General features: G+C 45.0%; 4 protein-coding genes across 7 annotated transcripts; 2 read left to right on the top strand and 2 right to left on the bottom strand.

The window, feature by feature from the left end:
- Positions 1-141: 141 nt before the first annotated feature.
- Positions 142-3,409, bottom strand: LOC127767304 (4-hydroxyphenylacetaldehyde oxime monooxygenase-like). The gene is made up of 3 exons (XM_052292592.1): positions 2,846-3,409; positions 1,017-1,475; positions 142-916 (listed from the first exon to the last, which is right to left on the bottom strand). Exons 1-3 carry the CDS (start codon positions 3,344-3,346, stop codon positions 293-295), a joined length of 1,584 nt encoding a protein of 527 aa, XP_052148552.1. The 5' UTR covers positions 3,347-3,409; the 3' UTR covers positions 142-292.
- A 439-nt stretch (positions 3,410-3,848) lies between these two features.
- On the top strand, positions 3,849-8,687 carry LOC127767868 (uncharacterized). 3 transcript variants are annotated; one of them, XM_052293329.1, is made up of 7 exons: positions 3,849-3,973; positions 4,453-4,735; positions 5,055-5,179; positions 5,383-5,479; positions 5,708-6,136; positions 6,701-7,038; positions 8,061-8,687. In XM_052293329.1, exons 2-7 carry the CDS (start codon positions 4,585-4,587, stop codon positions 8,253-8,255), a joined length of 1,335 nt encoding a protein of 444 aa, XP_052149289.1. In that variant the 5' UTR covers positions 3,849-3,973; positions 4,453-4,584; the 3' UTR covers positions 8,256-8,687. The 3 variants fall into 3 exon arrangements, with proteins under 3 accessions (XP_052149289.1, XP_052149288.1, XP_052149291.1); XM_052293328.1 differs by having other exon boundaries at positions 3,860-3,973; positions 4,458-4,735; XM_052293331.1 differs by lacking the exons at positions 3,849-3,973; positions 4,453-4,735 and having other exon boundaries at positions 5,058-5,179; positions 5,436-5,479.
- A 304-nt stretch (positions 8,688-8,991) lies between these two features.
- LOC127767869 (uncharacterized) lies at positions 8,992-11,428 on the top strand. Of its 2 annotated transcripts, none has more exons than XM_052293332.1 (4): positions 8,992-9,136; positions 9,210-9,409; positions 9,988-10,223; positions 10,818-11,428. In XM_052293332.1, exons 1-4 carry the CDS (start codon positions 9,018-9,020, stop codon positions 11,094-11,096), a joined length of 834 nt encoding a protein of 277 aa, XP_052149292.1. In that variant the 5' UTR covers positions 8,992-9,017; the 3' UTR covers positions 11,097-11,428. The 2 variants fall into 2 exon arrangements, with proteins under 2 accessions (XP_052149292.1, XP_052149293.1); XM_052293333.1 differs by having other exon boundaries at positions 9,054-9,140.
- A 748-nt stretch (positions 11,429-12,176) lies between these two features.
- Positions 12,177-14,320, bottom strand: LOC127766010 (uncharacterized protein At4g15970-like). The gene is made up of 3 exons (XM_052290998.1): positions 13,896-14,320; positions 13,050-13,421; positions 12,177-12,963 (listed from the first exon to the last, which is right to left on the bottom strand). Exons 1-3 carry the CDS (start codon positions 14,268-14,270, stop codon positions 12,484-12,486), a joined length of 1,227 nt encoding a protein of 408 aa, XP_052146958.1. The 5' UTR covers positions 14,271-14,320; the 3' UTR covers positions 12,177-12,483.
- Positions 14,321-14,412: the final 92 nt, after the last annotated feature.

Raw genomic sequence — 14,412 nt, 5'->3', positions numbered from 1 at the left:
ATAACTCGCCTGAAAACCGCGAGATGAAATTATTAAGCATAATTAATCCATCATTAGTACATATGGGTTACTGTAACACTTATGGCTAATCATGGACTAGTTAGGTTCAAAAGATTCGTCTCGTGATTTTCATACAAACTGTGCAATTAATTTTTTATTTTATTTATATTTAATACTTTATATATGTATCTAAAGATTGGAGGTAACGTTTTTGGAAAAAAAATAATTTAGGAACTAAACAAGGCCGAAGTCGCGGCTTCGCTACTAGCTAAATTCCATTTCATTTGTACTCCTATAGTTGTATGTATCTAGTGGGCACGAGCACGAGGGGCGCCTTCCTGTGGAGCACGAGGCCGCCGGACTCCTCCATGCTCAGCTCCTCCGGCACCATCCCCTCCGGCAGCGCCCAGTCGAAGCAGTGCAGCAGGTTGGCCAGCGTGAACTCCACGTTGGCGGCGCCCATGGCGATGCCGGGGCAGATCCGCCGCCCCGACCCGAACGGCAGGAGCTCGAAGTGCCCGCCGTTGAACTCCACCCGCTTCGCCTCGAACCTGTCCGGGTCGAACACCTCCGCCTCCTCCCACCTCGCCGCGTCCCTCCCGATCGCCCACGCGTTCACCATCACCCGCGTCCTCGCCGCCACCTCGTACCCGCCGATCCTCACGTCGCGCATCGTCTCCCGCGGCATCAGCAGCGTCGCCGGCGGGTGCAGCCGCAGCGTCTCCTTCACCACCATCTTGAGGTAGGCGAGCCTCGGCAGGTCGTCCGGCTGCACCATGCCGCCGCCATCTCGGTCGCCGACGGTGGCCCTGATCTCGGCTTGCACCTTCCGCATCACCCGCGGCGACCGCATCAGCTCCGCCATCGCCCACAGGATCGTCACCGAGCTCGTCCCGATCCCACCGATGAACGCGTCCTGCAATTACAAGCAAAGATCGCCGTCACGATCGCCATGCGTGGCAGGTGTTTGTGTATTTGACTAGCTGACGACGACGACGTGTGCTGCTGCTGCTTACGAAGATGATGGCCTTGACGTTCTCCCTGGTGAACCGGCGATCGCCGTACTGCTTCCCCTGCTTCCACAGGCCGATCAGGGCGCCGACGAGGTTGCCGCCGCCGCCGCCGGCGTTGCTGCTGTCAGAGTCAAGATACTGCTCGATGACCATCTCGAAGAAGGCGTCGAGCTGTTGGAAGACGCGCTCGCGGCGGGCGACGAGGCCGGTGAGGTGGTCGAAGAGGCGGGCGGCGGCGGCGTTGGGGAAGAAGTCCTCGGCGGAGAAGCTGGCGAGCATGTCCATGACGTCGTCGAGCAGGTGGTGGAAGCGCTTCCTGCCGCTGCCGGCGAACCGCTCCGTGCCGTAGATGCTGCCGAACGCCACCGCGCCGATGATGCCGTCGGTCAGGGCGAAGATGTGATCGTTCAGCTCCACCGGCTCCGGCTCCGGCCGTGTCAGCTTCCCGATCAGCTTCTCCACCTGCCATGCCAAGCCATACGTTGTATCACTGCCATATTTCAATCATCAACACATCTAAGGTAAAACCCTACAGATTTCACTATAATAAAAATTATGGTAGTACGGAGTAGTAATATTTATGATCGAATCTTTTATTTTGATTTAAATGTTGTCAATTATTTAAGAACTGTATAACTATTTGATTGATGTTTGAAACGTGATGAGTAAATGAATGTATATGCACTTGATTAGATTGCAAAATCCTCCATATATCAACCAATACGAATTAGATACTATAACGTTTGATCATTTATATTAATTTAAAAATTAGTATAAATATGTAAAAGTATAAAGTTGAGATTTTAATTTAGTTGATGTAAAAAAATCATAAGAAAATAAATTATATCTATAATTTTTTTAATAAGACGGATGATAAATATAATGTTAAAAGTAAACAACTTCATATATTAAAAAATGGAGGAAGCATGTAAGTACATTACATGATCTGATTAAGGTGCAAATTTGTTGTCTCCTCTCTCTCATTAACTTATAACATCTCAACTAAACTATTTTAATCATATTTATGTTTATTAAAGCTGGAGATGAGAACCAAGCACCTTCTAGATTATTAATTTTAATGTATAGATAAAGTAATTCACTTGTCAAATCCATTTGCACCGATGCTTTCCATTTTGTCAAATGCATGCAACTTCCCCCCAACAGCTAGCGAGATTTCCATATATCCAATAATAGGTAGAAACATACAGACGAAGACAAAATCGCGAATCTGCTACTCGTTATCTTCTTCCGTACCCCCGTCCCACAAAAATCCAACCTAAAATAAAATAAGATGTTTTTTATATAATAAATCTAAGATAAAAACTTATTTACATTTATGTACAAGAAAATATATCATCCCATTTTAAATTGGTTTTCTAAGGGACATAGGGAGTAGCTAGTACTACATCTATCCCAAAATAATTGCATTTTTAGGATTTAAAATTTATCCCAAAACAGTTGTCACTCTAGTAGAGTACTAATTGTTCCATCAATGATATCTCATTCAAATTTCTCTCAATTTTACCCTTAACCACCCTCACAATCTCACATATTCACCATTTAATGAAGGACATCTTTCTTCTTGAACCTTAATACTTAAAACTATAATTATTTCGGTATGGAGGTAATAGCTAGCTACCAGCCTACCACCAACCAATTATCAACATGTCATCATCAAGGGCATGTACAATGAAAATGTCTCCTTCACCTCACCATCCAAGCAGGCCTATCATACATGTGTGGAAATTTTGCCCACTTGGTAGATGGAAATTGTGTGTACCACACAGTAGGGAGACAAACAAGATGCAGGCTATCGTTGTACTGTACTGTACCTGGTCCTGGCGCGCGCGCCATGCGGCCTGGACGCGCGGCGCGCTGAAGAGCTCGGCGACGAACAGCCGGCGCGCCGCGCGGCCGTAGGCGTCGTACGGCGCGAACGCCACGTCCTTGTACCCGTACGACAGCCGCATCGGCCCCGGCGAGGACGGCCGGCTGCAGCAGTCGGCGTCGTGCGTCCTCAGCACCTCCTGCGCCGCCTCCGGCGAGGACACCACCACCGCCGGCACCGCGCCCAGCCGCAGCATCATCACCGGCCCGTGCCGCCGCGCCAGATCCCGCAGGCTCCGGTGCGGCAGCGCGCCCAGCTGGAGCAGGTTGCCCAGGACCGGCAGCCGCGCTGGGCCCGGAGGCAGTCTAAGATGCCGCCGGCGACGACGGCCGCCGGTGTTCCTGCCAATTACCAACAGGAGGGAGGCGATTGGGAGGAGGAGGAGGAGTAGGAGGAGCTGCCATTGTTGAGGCAGAGCTAGGAGCTTGGAGAGCAGCGTCGCCATCACTGGGCTTTGCTATTGCTCTCGCTCTCTCATACTCCTGTCCTATCTTACGTGTATGACCGACCTGCCTTCCCGTTCCTGCTAGCTTCTGGTGGTATATATAGGAAGTGGATTTTGAGTCCTCGAGAAAATATTCACTTGTGTCTGTATGTTACTTAAATATATAGATATATTTTTTTTAAAAAAATATAAGAAGTTGTATTAACATGTGATATATATAAGTTCAAATTCAACTCTGCATATGCAGCCGTTGAGTTATTTCGCGTTGCAGATACGAACGCGTGTTCTTCCCGAACCTGTCGAGGGGGTTCGGAGTTTTATTCCCCGAAAACCAGCTAGCTATTTATAGCCCATGGTTCTTTCAGCTTACTGGGCCTGTATTATTTGATTGGGCCTTAATGGGCCAAGCTCCAGGCGGCCCGCCTACACCTACTGGATTCTGACGTGGGGCCCACCTGACACGCTTACTTTCTCGCCCTTTTGGAGCTCCCTCCCCTCTTCGACGATTCAAAAATCCCTCTTCTCCTGTCCGCTTCCTCTCCGGCGGCCGCCGCTAGGGTTTGGTTTCCCCCGCCTCCTCCGGCTGGTCCCGTCCCGCCCGCCGCCGCCTCTGCGCTCCTTGTTCCGGTATGCCTCTTTGACTCCCGACACCTTCATGCTTGGATTTTCCGGTAATGCTGCTGGGTTCCGCCGGCGCTGATGACCAGCGACCGCCTCCTCCGACTTCCGTATGCGCGATTTCGTCGCTGCCGCGAGCTGAGGGGTCACTCCTGTAGTAGTAGCGAACGCCGATACGGTGAGTGCCGTACGGAGTGGCCTACCGAGTGACTGAAGTGTGTATGCCGTAGTAGCGTCCTGTTTTTTGATGACTGTGGGGAGAGTTTGACATATATTGATTGAAGTACCTAAGAGCTAAATTCAGCGTATGTAGTGAGTTTGTATGTCATTCAATGAAGTTAATTTTCCAATCTTTGACGTCCTGAAGTATTCTGTAGTTTTATACCAACTTTTGTGTATCATCATTTTAAACAATCGTGTATGAAAATTGAAATGCAGTTTGTTGACTTGTACTGCTTATAGCTGATTCCTTTTTCATCTTCCTCTAGGTCAGCACCCTGAAAGTTGCACAATAACCCTGAGCAGTCTTCACCAAGGAAACGGGCTGTCTGCTTGTCTGATGTGCTATTCTTGTTCTGGTATATAAATCGGCTGCTATTTAGGACACTTCTTGATTGAAAATGCCAACAAGAAAAAAAGGCCTTGCAAGAAATGCCACCACTGAGCATATCAATCCCCCAAATAGCCGAAAATCAAGCAGATCAACTCAGGCTGCAGCTGCTGAACATAAAGTCAATGATCTGATTACTTCTTCCTCCAAAAAGCAGATCGGTAAAGTTTCCCCTACTATTATGTACAGTACAAAGCTATAGCCTATTTATAGGAATGTATGAAACTATGAGTATGGGAGAGTAAACTGAAAACTTCCAGAGCTTTTCATCCTACTTGTTGTGTTCTGCAGTGCTCATTATATCCAAGCTTATTCCTGATGTTTAAGTGCCTTTTTTTTGTCCACTACTACAATTATGCTTGGTATTATTTGGGAAATTATTCTTCAATTTTCCTTTATCTTGAGTTTTCTTGAAATTGGTTGTGGCTCCACATAGATTTTTCTTGATTTTGTTCCAAATATGAATTGCTACCTCTGCAGGTGGAGGCCTTCTGAAGAAAAATCGAGCTCTTAGGGGTGGGAAAAAATTGAATTCTATTTATGATTCTGCTGGTACTGGAAATGATGTCGCGGGCGTGCCAAGTAGCAGTTTCTTCAATCACAAGGTAAAGTTCTTTCTGCTCAAAGTGAATTTTTTAGCTGGTCAGGTGTTGTCTATTTGTGTAATCATACATTTTAACATACGGTGTGTTTCGATAAAAGCGAAAAAAGAAAAAAGAGGAAAGCAATATTGTTTCTGAAATAACCTCAAATTGACTGTTGCTTTATCCTTTACTTATTTGTCTGGTTGATCTTTTTCTATTGCTAGCAATCTCATGAAAATGATGAAGATCGTTCATGTGATTCCATATTTTCTCCCAGTTTTCACAATCAGAAGGAAGATGTTACTGACTGCTTGAGCGAAGGTACCTTTTGAATATAACTCCACCTTAGCATTTATTTTCTGCACTCCAAGTGTCAGATCTGTGTTTGAATTTTTCACATGCATTTATCTAGAGAATAAGAAAAACAACATTTTTTAGATGACTTCATGATAGTGTACATTGCATATTTAGATGCACTCTGTGCATACTGATACCTGCTGCATTGCTTCTCCAGTTTGTATTTTCCAATACGCCATTGTCATTATGCAGGCTTAGTACATGAAGAAGTCATACATGAGCCTGTTCAGAATGCTGAATATGTTACCAATAGCATATCATGCAATACTTTTGATGGTTTGAGCAAACACTCTTATGATATTCATATGCAATCGGCATGTGGAAGCACGCTCGAAGATGATGAATTCAGTGAATTGGGCAGCCTTTCTCCTGAAGTGTCTGCTATATATCTTGCAATGCAGCACTCAAAGCTAGAGTGTATTGATGAACAAAGCCAAGATTCTACCTCAACAGATGGGTGTGCTGATCCTGATGAAACTGTAGAGCTTGATTATTTTGATCCGTATGCCTTCATAAAAGATTTGCCTGATTTATCTTTGGTGGTTCCCAAGTTTCGACCTGTTCTTCTTCCAAAGCAAACTCGGAGCTGTCCTAGAACTACCCTTGTCCTTGATCTGGATGGTAAGATGTGAATGTTGTGCACACTTTAACTTGGATAGACTCTTGGTAAACTCCTTTAATGGAATCATTAATGATTATGTTTCTTCCAAAGTCAATAATCTGTGATTAGCTTGGAAATGTTAAAGCTCATGAGACCTGGATTTTGCACAGTTATAAGTTTATGTCAAAATGGATTGCATATTGTTATTAGGATCATGTAACTTGCTTATTATTCCACTTATGATATAATTGTAAAGCATGTTGCTTAGCTTTTAGTGAGTACTCCCTCCATCCCATAAAAAAACAACCTAGTACCGGATGTGACCTCTGTCTAGATTCGTAGTACTAGGATGTGTCACATCCGGTCCTAGATTCGTTTTTTATGGGACGGAGGGAGTAGAGAACATCCACCCTATGAGATGTGTGCACATTCCTGTTCTGTTTAGCTTCAATATCTCCGGTTGTTCATTTACTTGATCATATACAGTCTGTCCTGTTGTTTGGTGTTAGCCATTACATGTAACCTCTGTACATTATATTGTGCAGTCAATGTTAATCTACCATTATTGTTATGCTGTCATGCAGAGACACTGGTGCACTCTACTCTTGAGCCCTGTGAAGATTCTGACTTCACATTCCCAGTTCATTTTAATCTCAGAGAGCACACAATCTATGTGCGTTGCCGTCCATATCTGAAAGAGTTCTTGGAGACAGTAGCAAGCATGTTTGAGATCATCATTTTCACAGCTAGTCAAAGTATTTATGCAGAACAGCTACTTAATATTCTTGATCCTAAAAGGAGGTTGTTCCGCCATCGAGTTTACCGCGAGTCCTGTCTCTTTGTGGAGGGAAACTACTTAAAGGATCTATCAGTTCTTGGACGTGACTTGGCTCGTGTGGTCATTGTTGATAATTCACCACAGGTATGTGCTAAAACTGTACTCCCTCCGTACTCGTAAAGTAAGTTGTTTAGGACAGCGACACGGTCTCCAAAACACAACTTTGACTTCTTATTTCTATAAAAATATTTATTGAAAAGTGATATATGTATACTTTTATGAAAGTATTTTTCAAGACCAATCTATTCATATAATTTTTACATTTTGAAACTCAATAACTTGAGAGTTATTCATGATTTATATTCCCAAGGTTTGACTTAAACATTGTTCTAAACGACTTCCTTTACGAGTACGGAAAGAGTACACATTTCTTCCTTTTTAAGAAAACACACATCTTTCATTCCATGGGTTTTAAAAATAATTTCTAACAAAGTAGTGGGATGTTAAAGCAAACCTAATTATCAATAGTCTCTTTGCGTTGTTTAGCATTATAATTTGTAATGTGTAAATATTGGGTGATAGGGCTACATATGTTAGCTCGAGGGTAAAATTCATAATTCAACATTCTAATAGTAGACATGGACTTGATGAAGAAAAAGAAGAAAGTTTTTTTTTTTTTTGGGGTCAGTGATCAATGATGTTTGTATTAGTCAGTTTCTCTGTCTTCTCCTGGCAGTACAGCAAATCTATCCACTGGACTTGTCACTATATTCTCAGCCTCTCAGGTTTCAAAATCTTCATCTGTAGTAATAGTCGTGGAACATTCTTAGTTGGATATGGTATAGAATTTCTACTTTCTGTTAGTACAGCAGTGCTTAAGAAAGGGCTATTGTTCATTGGGCCTTATAGTGAAATTTCTGTTGGACCCGAGCAATAGTACTTTGGGTGCAATTTGATTCCTTTTTCTTTGAAATGAAATTCTAATAAGTTTGTTTCTATTCATTTGGAATAGCCTCAGTTGCTTGTAGCCTGTATTGAGATTTCTATGCTATTAGCTGCGATTTACCTCCTTTTTTTGTCATGTCAGTTTTGCAATCTTAGTAGCACTAGTAATAAGTAGACGAACCAAAAGTATAGTTGCTAATACATCTGTATCTTGCTTTCAGGCCTTTGGGTTCCAATTAGACAACGGCGTCCCTATTGAAAGTTGGTTTGATGATCGTAATGACAGAGAACTCCTAACATTACTTCCATTTTTGCAAAGTTTGGTTGGGGTGGAAGATGTCCGGCCATGTATTGCAAGGAAGTTCAACCTTCGTGAGAAGGTTGCCACTGCACCTTCTCTCTCTATGCACTTTTAGATGATCAAATCATTTTCTGGGATATAGAGAAATAAATTGAAGTGGCAGTTGTACTCCATAGAGAAGGAAAACATGGGCAGTTGTGTGAATTGCTGGAGAGGACCCAAGGTGGTGAATTATCTGTATCTTTGCCCTGGTGTAATCCTGTGTACTTGGAACCCATAAAATCGTGTAAAATATGCTCTGTTGTACTAATATTTATACCTGAAGAACTAGGGAATCCTGTGTTAGCATTAAGTTAAAATACTCTACATGAGAGTTGGCATGGCCTTCTTGTTGTGCATTGCAGATAGAACTGCTCAGCACACAATAGATTATCCTCTTGGTCCAGTGAGTCTGTAATTGTCGAAAGTAATGTTCTATCCATATGCTCCAGTATGTACTTGTCAAAAATAATGTTGCAGATAGAATAAATCCGCATTTCTATTTTCACTGCTTTGTTTGATTGTCAGTTGGTGTGCTTTCTTACCACAGCCTTTCTCCTAAAATTTATTTTGTTGTTGTATTGAAGAAAAAAAAAGAAAAGAAAACTGGAGACTAGTAGTAGTACTCCCTCCATTTCATTTTAAGTGTATATAAGTTTCCGTGCTCAACTTTAATCATCTATCTTATTTAAATTTTTTTAATAAAATAGTACTTTATGCGTGACTTATGTTTTTAAATTTTTTTTAAAAAAATTTAAATAAGACGGACAATTAAAATTAGGGACGGAAAATAGGTGGAGGGAGTAGCATTTTAGCCATTTTTGTCTGGTAGAAAACGATGCTGAACGAGTCGATGGGGGAGGGGGACGCCGCCTACGCCAAGCGCGTGCTGCTCACCGCCGCCGGCGACGACGTCTCCCGGGGGATCGCCTCCACCCTCGCCACCCATGGCTGCCGGTACGTACGTACGGACCTCTTGCCTCGCCGTGCTCTCCACTCTCCCTCTCTAATTCGTCCTCTCCCGCCGTAGATTGGTTTTGGTCGGCGACGAGGGCGCCCTGGCTGGGACGGCGGAGGAGGCGCGGCGCGGTGGGGGCGGAGGAGATGCGGTCGCGGTGGTGGGGCTGGATCTCCACGGCTGCGACGAGGCGGCCGTCGACGCGGCGGTGGGCACGGCGTGGCGCTGCTTCGACGGCCTAGACGCCATGGTGAACTGCTACTCCTACGAGGGTCCGTACACTACTTCTGAATTTCTGTATGCTGTTCCTGCAGAGCTAATTCTTAGTTGTTCCTCTGCATTTCAAAAGAAAATTCCTCCGGTCGACTTCAATTCGTGTACTCGTAGCTGAGAACCACAACATTTCGCCATGCTCTAAGCTCAATCCAAACAGTCTGCCCAGTGCTCACCTAATTTAATTTTAGAGAAAATTCCCTATCTGATCTTTCATAGATTACTACCCGAGAAAATGTGCCTTGGGCAATGGGTGGATCAGTCTGTCTGTCAACTATGAACTGTTGAAATTTCACTGTAAATTTCTGCAACAATAAAGTGAATTGTATTTTTATATGTACTTCATGTCGCATTCTCCGTAGCTTTCTTAATAAGTGCCTTAGTTCACAAAACCAGTATCAGATAGATATTGTTGTCAGTAATAGGATACAACTGAAAGGATCAATTGGTTAGTGCTTGTACCCTGTATGCCTGGTGATCAAACTTAACCACGATATGACACAATCTGGAACCCCCTACTTCAGCAAAATGGCGCTTTGTTTTCATTTACAAATGTTTGTTTTTCCCAAATGGGCAGGTGAAGTACAAGACTGCCTCAATATAAGCGAAGATGAGTTCAAGAAGACAATGAAAGCGAATGTAATGACACCTTGGTTTCTAGTAAAGGCAATTGCAAAGCGACTCCGGGACTCAGAATCCAGTTGTGGAGGGTCTGTTGTATTCTTAACTCAGATTATTGGTGCTGAGAGAGGATTGTATCCTGGTGCTGCTGCATATGGTACAAGTTTAGGTGCCATTCACCAATTGGTCCGGGTAAGTCTTCTGTTCAAGTACTGCCAACTGACTAGTACCATTGTTCTCCCTTCATCATTGAGAGCTGCTGCTTTACTTCTCTATGCTTTGCTCAAAGCCTGAAAATGTTAAGCTTGCAATGCACTTGAAATGAAGAAATGCATACATTTAGATGGCAGTATGTTTCAGTTGAAAACTAACAGACGACCCTGATAGTTCTGAACTGGGAAAAAAGGATCCTGGCCAAATATATGTTGTTCTTGAGAAAAGAGCCTCCAATCCTCCATAAACAGCACTTCCGGTTCAATCAACAACTGATTCTGTTTGTGTTGAATTCGAGCACCACTCAAATCAAGAGGTAAACGTTTGTTGTTTCTTCAGCTGTCAGCAATGGAGCTGGGCAAGCACAATAACCGGCTGACAACTCCAGCAGTTCTGAACTGAAGAAATATCTCAGCTGGCCATATTTATGCTTTTCTTCATAAACATGCTTGAATCAGCATAACTCTGTAGACGATACTTGCATTGCAGTTAACAATTGATTCGATCCATGTTGATCTCGAGATATAACACTCATAACTGTAAGAGGTACTAAATGTTTGTTGTGTTCTTCAGCTGTCAGCAATGGAGCTGGGCAAGCACAAGATGAGGGTGAACGCGGTGTGCCGTGGGCTGCACCTGGGCGACAGGTTCCCGGTGTGGGTGGGGAAGGAGAAGGCGGAGAAGGCGACGGGGGAGGTGATGCCGCTGCGGAGATGGCTGGACCCGGAGAAGGACGTGGCGTCCACGGTGCTGTACCTGGTTGGGGACGAGTCCCGGTACATGACTGGCAGCACCATATTCGTGGATGGCGCCCAGTCCATCGTGCGCCCGCGCATGCGCTCCTTCATGTAGATCATCACATCACCGTACGTGATAATAAGCAACTACTAGTAGTAGGGAGATCCATAACAATAACAAGGAGAGCTCCATCATGGGTTTCTGCTCTCTAGCTGTGTGTTTAGATGAACAATTTGCTCTGTAATGATCGAGAAGACAGTACAAAGTTGTGTTCTGAGATTAGTATGTACGCCGCAGGCAACGTGCCATGATCTGAGCCTTCTGGTATATGTACGATCTCGGATACGTCAGCTCTTATTTGAAAAACACTCTCATAGCTATATGTAAGATCATTTTTTTTTTTGACATATGACAAGTTAAATGTATATGGTTAAAAGAGTTATAAAAATATTTCGTCTAAAGTGAAAACAGTGATTAGAAAGATCCAAAGCGTAATATATGCAATAAAAAGTGATCCTTCAAGTTTGGTAAAAGGGAGGGTGTACATGAATATGAATATGATCCAACCGCCCTTATATAAATCAAGGTTTCTTTTTCGTTTTTGTTTCAGGATCCGCTCGTCCAACTGCGGCGACGGCGCAACAGATCGATCGACCGCCTCCGTCTCGGCGCCTAGCTAGCTCGGTGAAGTTTCTCCTACCGGCCGCTCCATCTTGGTGACGCCGGATTATTAGTGTCATAAAGTAAGTCACTTGCATAAGTATATGAGCTCTCAGTGGTGCATGGTTTTACTTTACATCGTTGCTTTTACCGTTTAGCATTTGAAAAATAGCACTTGTGTTGAAGACCACTCAGAGATATACTGTATTATGTAGTGATGCTGGGGTGTTTGAATACTTTTGGGTAACAAAACTGAAAAGAAATTTGGAAGGACGGGAAAGGGCCACATTTTCAACTTGCACATCTTCAAGCGGCGCCGTGCACTGTTAGTAGTAGGGCCTAACAGGCCGATCCTTTTCAGGCCCATCAAATTTATTGGGCCAAAAAAATCCTAGCTCTGAGGGCCCAAAAGAATTTGTCCGCGAGAGGAAAATGTCTTGTTTGGACCATCAATCAATCAAAAGAAGAAACAAACATGAGGCATGTGGCTCTTGCACTGATCCCCCGAGACAGTTTTGAGATGGGATAGTATAATCTTTCTGAATTTTGTTTTGTTGCCTCTCTCTTTGGATGGATGTACTTCTCATTCAATCATAGCTGAAGACATGATGACATCTTTACATCTAAAGTACTATCATATCATATCATATCATATCATATAGTTTGCCCATCATGCGTATACTTGTCTGCCGTCAGGTATACAGTAATATAACTTGAAATCGACCCATCAATCTACAACAAACCAAAAAAAACAAAATTCGCCCTTTCATGTGCAAATAAAGCTATCTTCCTGACTGTACGTAGCCTACAACACCAGATACTGCCCGATCGACAATCAAAATCAATGGATGCATTTACCAGGCACAGTCCACCTGGCATTGGGCTTTGCCCAGGGTGGCAACCTGGTGTAGTTCTTCCAGTCAGCAAGAACACCCTTGAGATCACTGATCTTGGATTGGAGGCCGATGCAGCAGTTGGCGTGCATGGTGCAGATCTTGCTCAGATCCTTGCCGTAGCTGCAGAATCCGCCGATGTAGGCCGTGTCCAGGTACTGAACCTTGAGCTTCAGCTTCTTCACCAGCTTCTTCTTGATGTGGTTGAACACCGGCTGCTCGTTGAGCCCCGGGTGCGAGCTCCTCGCCTCGTGCCACTCCTTGGTCATGGCGATCGTCCTCGCGCTCGGCTTCACGTAGAAGAAGCCCGTGTTTGGGAAGTTGTCGATGTTGTCCGGGTCACCGAAGAACACGTCGCTCGAGATCGCCATGTCCGCGTACACCGCCACGTGCTTGAACGGATTCCTCAGCCACACAATGTCAACGTCCTGATCTTGCAATTGGTTAATTAATCAGTTCATCTTGATTTGCAGTCAATGGCGGTGTTAATTTCAATTTACAGTTACTGAATTACCGTGAAGAGGAAGTTGTAGCCGAGCTGGAGAATTCGGCGCTGGAGCTTGAGCTTGCTCCAGACGAGCTCGAGGTAGTCCTTGGAGGCGAAGAACTTCTCGGAGGTGAAGTCGACGTCGAGGCCGGGCATGGTGTAGAGGTAGCAGTGGGGGTGGACGGCGCGGCACCGGGTGAGCGCGGTGGGATCCATGGCGACGACGAGGACGTGGCGGAGGAGCTCCGGCGTGCCGTCGCCGACGCGGAAGCCCTCGAGGAAGATGTCCAGGAGCGAGTCGGGCGCCGCGAACGCGTGGTTCACGCACGTGATGATCACCGTCCGGTCATCCGTCGCCGCCCGCGCCACCGCCGCCGCCAACCCCCGGAACTCTCCGCCCTGCCGCCATTGATGATCAAATTAGCGTGAATCACTAGGTGGTGTAAGATCCTAGGACTTTCTTTGCCACTTTTCGTACACTCGAAACAAGTACAAAAAGGTAATCAAGGATCGAGATTAATATATAACAAATTGATTAGCCTATCTATTTTTCGAAGTCAAAATAGTAGATCAAGTCTCATGGAATGATTTCTGAATTCGTGGTTATATGTAGCATATATCTTACAAAATCATTTTCTTGGTGCATTTGGCAGACACCCAAAAAGGGTTAGTTGTGTCCTACTGAAATTGAAGAACCCCCTGTTTTTATTATGATGAGTTGTACTGTTGAGTTAATTTTGAACATGTGAGGAAACTGTGGGCAGCAGAGTGAATTCAAGACGGCACAAATTTAGCAGATTACTGATACCAGATGACGCATAAGAAATTAAAGAAGTGAAAATTAATTAAGCCGGGAGATTAATGAGAACTAACCTCTTCTTCAAGATCTGTACTGGTTGCTGGAATATGATGAGTTGGTGAAGATGCAGTAGAGGTCGCAGGAGGCTTGGTTGGCGGCTGCTCCTCGGCGACAGCAGTAGCAGTCGTCGGAGGCTTGCCGGTGATGTTAGCCTCCTCGCCGCCACGTGCGATCACCGGCGGCGGCGGCGCCGTTCCATTGCCGCCGCAGTGCAGCAGCAGCTGGTCTCTGGAGGTGGAGAACTGCACCGGCGACCTGGCGGCGCGGCCGTAGTCCGGCGGCGCCTGGTACTGGAAGAGCAGCATGACGGTGAGCGTGGCCACGCAGCCGAGCACGAACGACGCCGCCTGCCGCCCCGTCGCCTCCGTGACCGCCACCTTGGGCGCCATGGACGATGAGATGAATTGATCGATCGAGCTAAGTCTCTGCAGCGGGCAGAGTGCTAAACTAATATAGATCGAGACGTGTACGCACTGTACCAAGACGACGACTGCTGCTGCTACTACTGCTAACTTTCTTCCAAAATAAATG

The sequence above is a fragment of the Oryza glaberrima genome, chromosome 3 (assembly GCF_000147395.1).
Source record: "Oryza glaberrima chromosome 3, OglaRS2, whole genome shotgun sequence".
NCBI lineage: Eukaryota > Viridiplantae > Streptophyta > Magnoliopsida > Poales > Poaceae > Oryza > Oryza glaberrima.
Note: the sequence above shows the minus strand (reverse complement) of the source record. Positions and strands in the feature narration are given on the sequence as shown.

Coding starts and splice junctions, on each gene's coding strand:
- LOC127767304 (XM_052292592.1), bottom strand. CDS start 3,346: ATGGCGACGCTGCTCTCCAAGCTCCTAGCTCTGCCTCAACAATGGCAG. Junction 1,476..2,845: donor GGCGCGCGCGCCAGGACCAG/GTACAGTACAGT, acceptor TTGGCATGGCAG/GTGGAGAAGCTGATCGGGAA. Junction 917..1,016: donor ACGTCAAGGCCATCATCTTC/GTAAGCAGCAGC, acceptor TTGTAATTGCAG/GACGCGTTCATCGGTGGGAT.
- LOC127767868 (XM_052293329.1), top strand. CDS start 4,585: ATGCCAACAAGAAAAAAAGGCCTTGCAAGAAATGCCACCACTGAGCAT. Junction 5,480..5,707: donor TACTGACTGCTTGAGCGAAG/GTACCTTTTGAA, acceptor GTCATTATGCAG/GCTTAGTACATGAAGAAGTC. Junction 7,039..8,060: donor TTGTTGATAATTCACCACAG/GTATGTGCTAAA, acceptor TCTTGCTTTCAG/GCCTTTGGGTTCCAATTAGA.
- LOC127767869 (XM_052293332.1), top strand. CDS start 9,018: ATGCTGAACGAGTCGATGGGGGAGGGGGACGCCGCCTACGCCAAGCGC. Junction 9,410..9,987: donor GAACTGCTACTCCTACGAGG/GTCCGTACACTA, acceptor CCAAATGGGCAG/GTGAAGTACAAGACTGCCTC. Junction 10,224..10,817: donor CCATTCACCAATTGGTCCGG/GTAAGTCTTCTG, acceptor TGTGTTCTTCAG/CTGTCAGCAATGGAGCTGGG.
- LOC127766010 (XM_052290998.1), bottom strand. CDS start 14,270: ATGGCGCCCAAGGTGGCGGTCACGGAGGCGACGGGGCGGCAGGCGGCG. Junction 13,422..13,895: donor GTACAGATCTTGAAGAAGAG/GTTAGTTCTCAT, acceptor CAATGGCGGCAG/GGCGGAGAGTTCCGGGGGTT. Junction 12,964..13,049: donor GCTACAACTTCCTCTTCACG/GTAATTCAGTAA, acceptor TTGCAAGATCAG/GACGTTGACATTGTGTGGCT.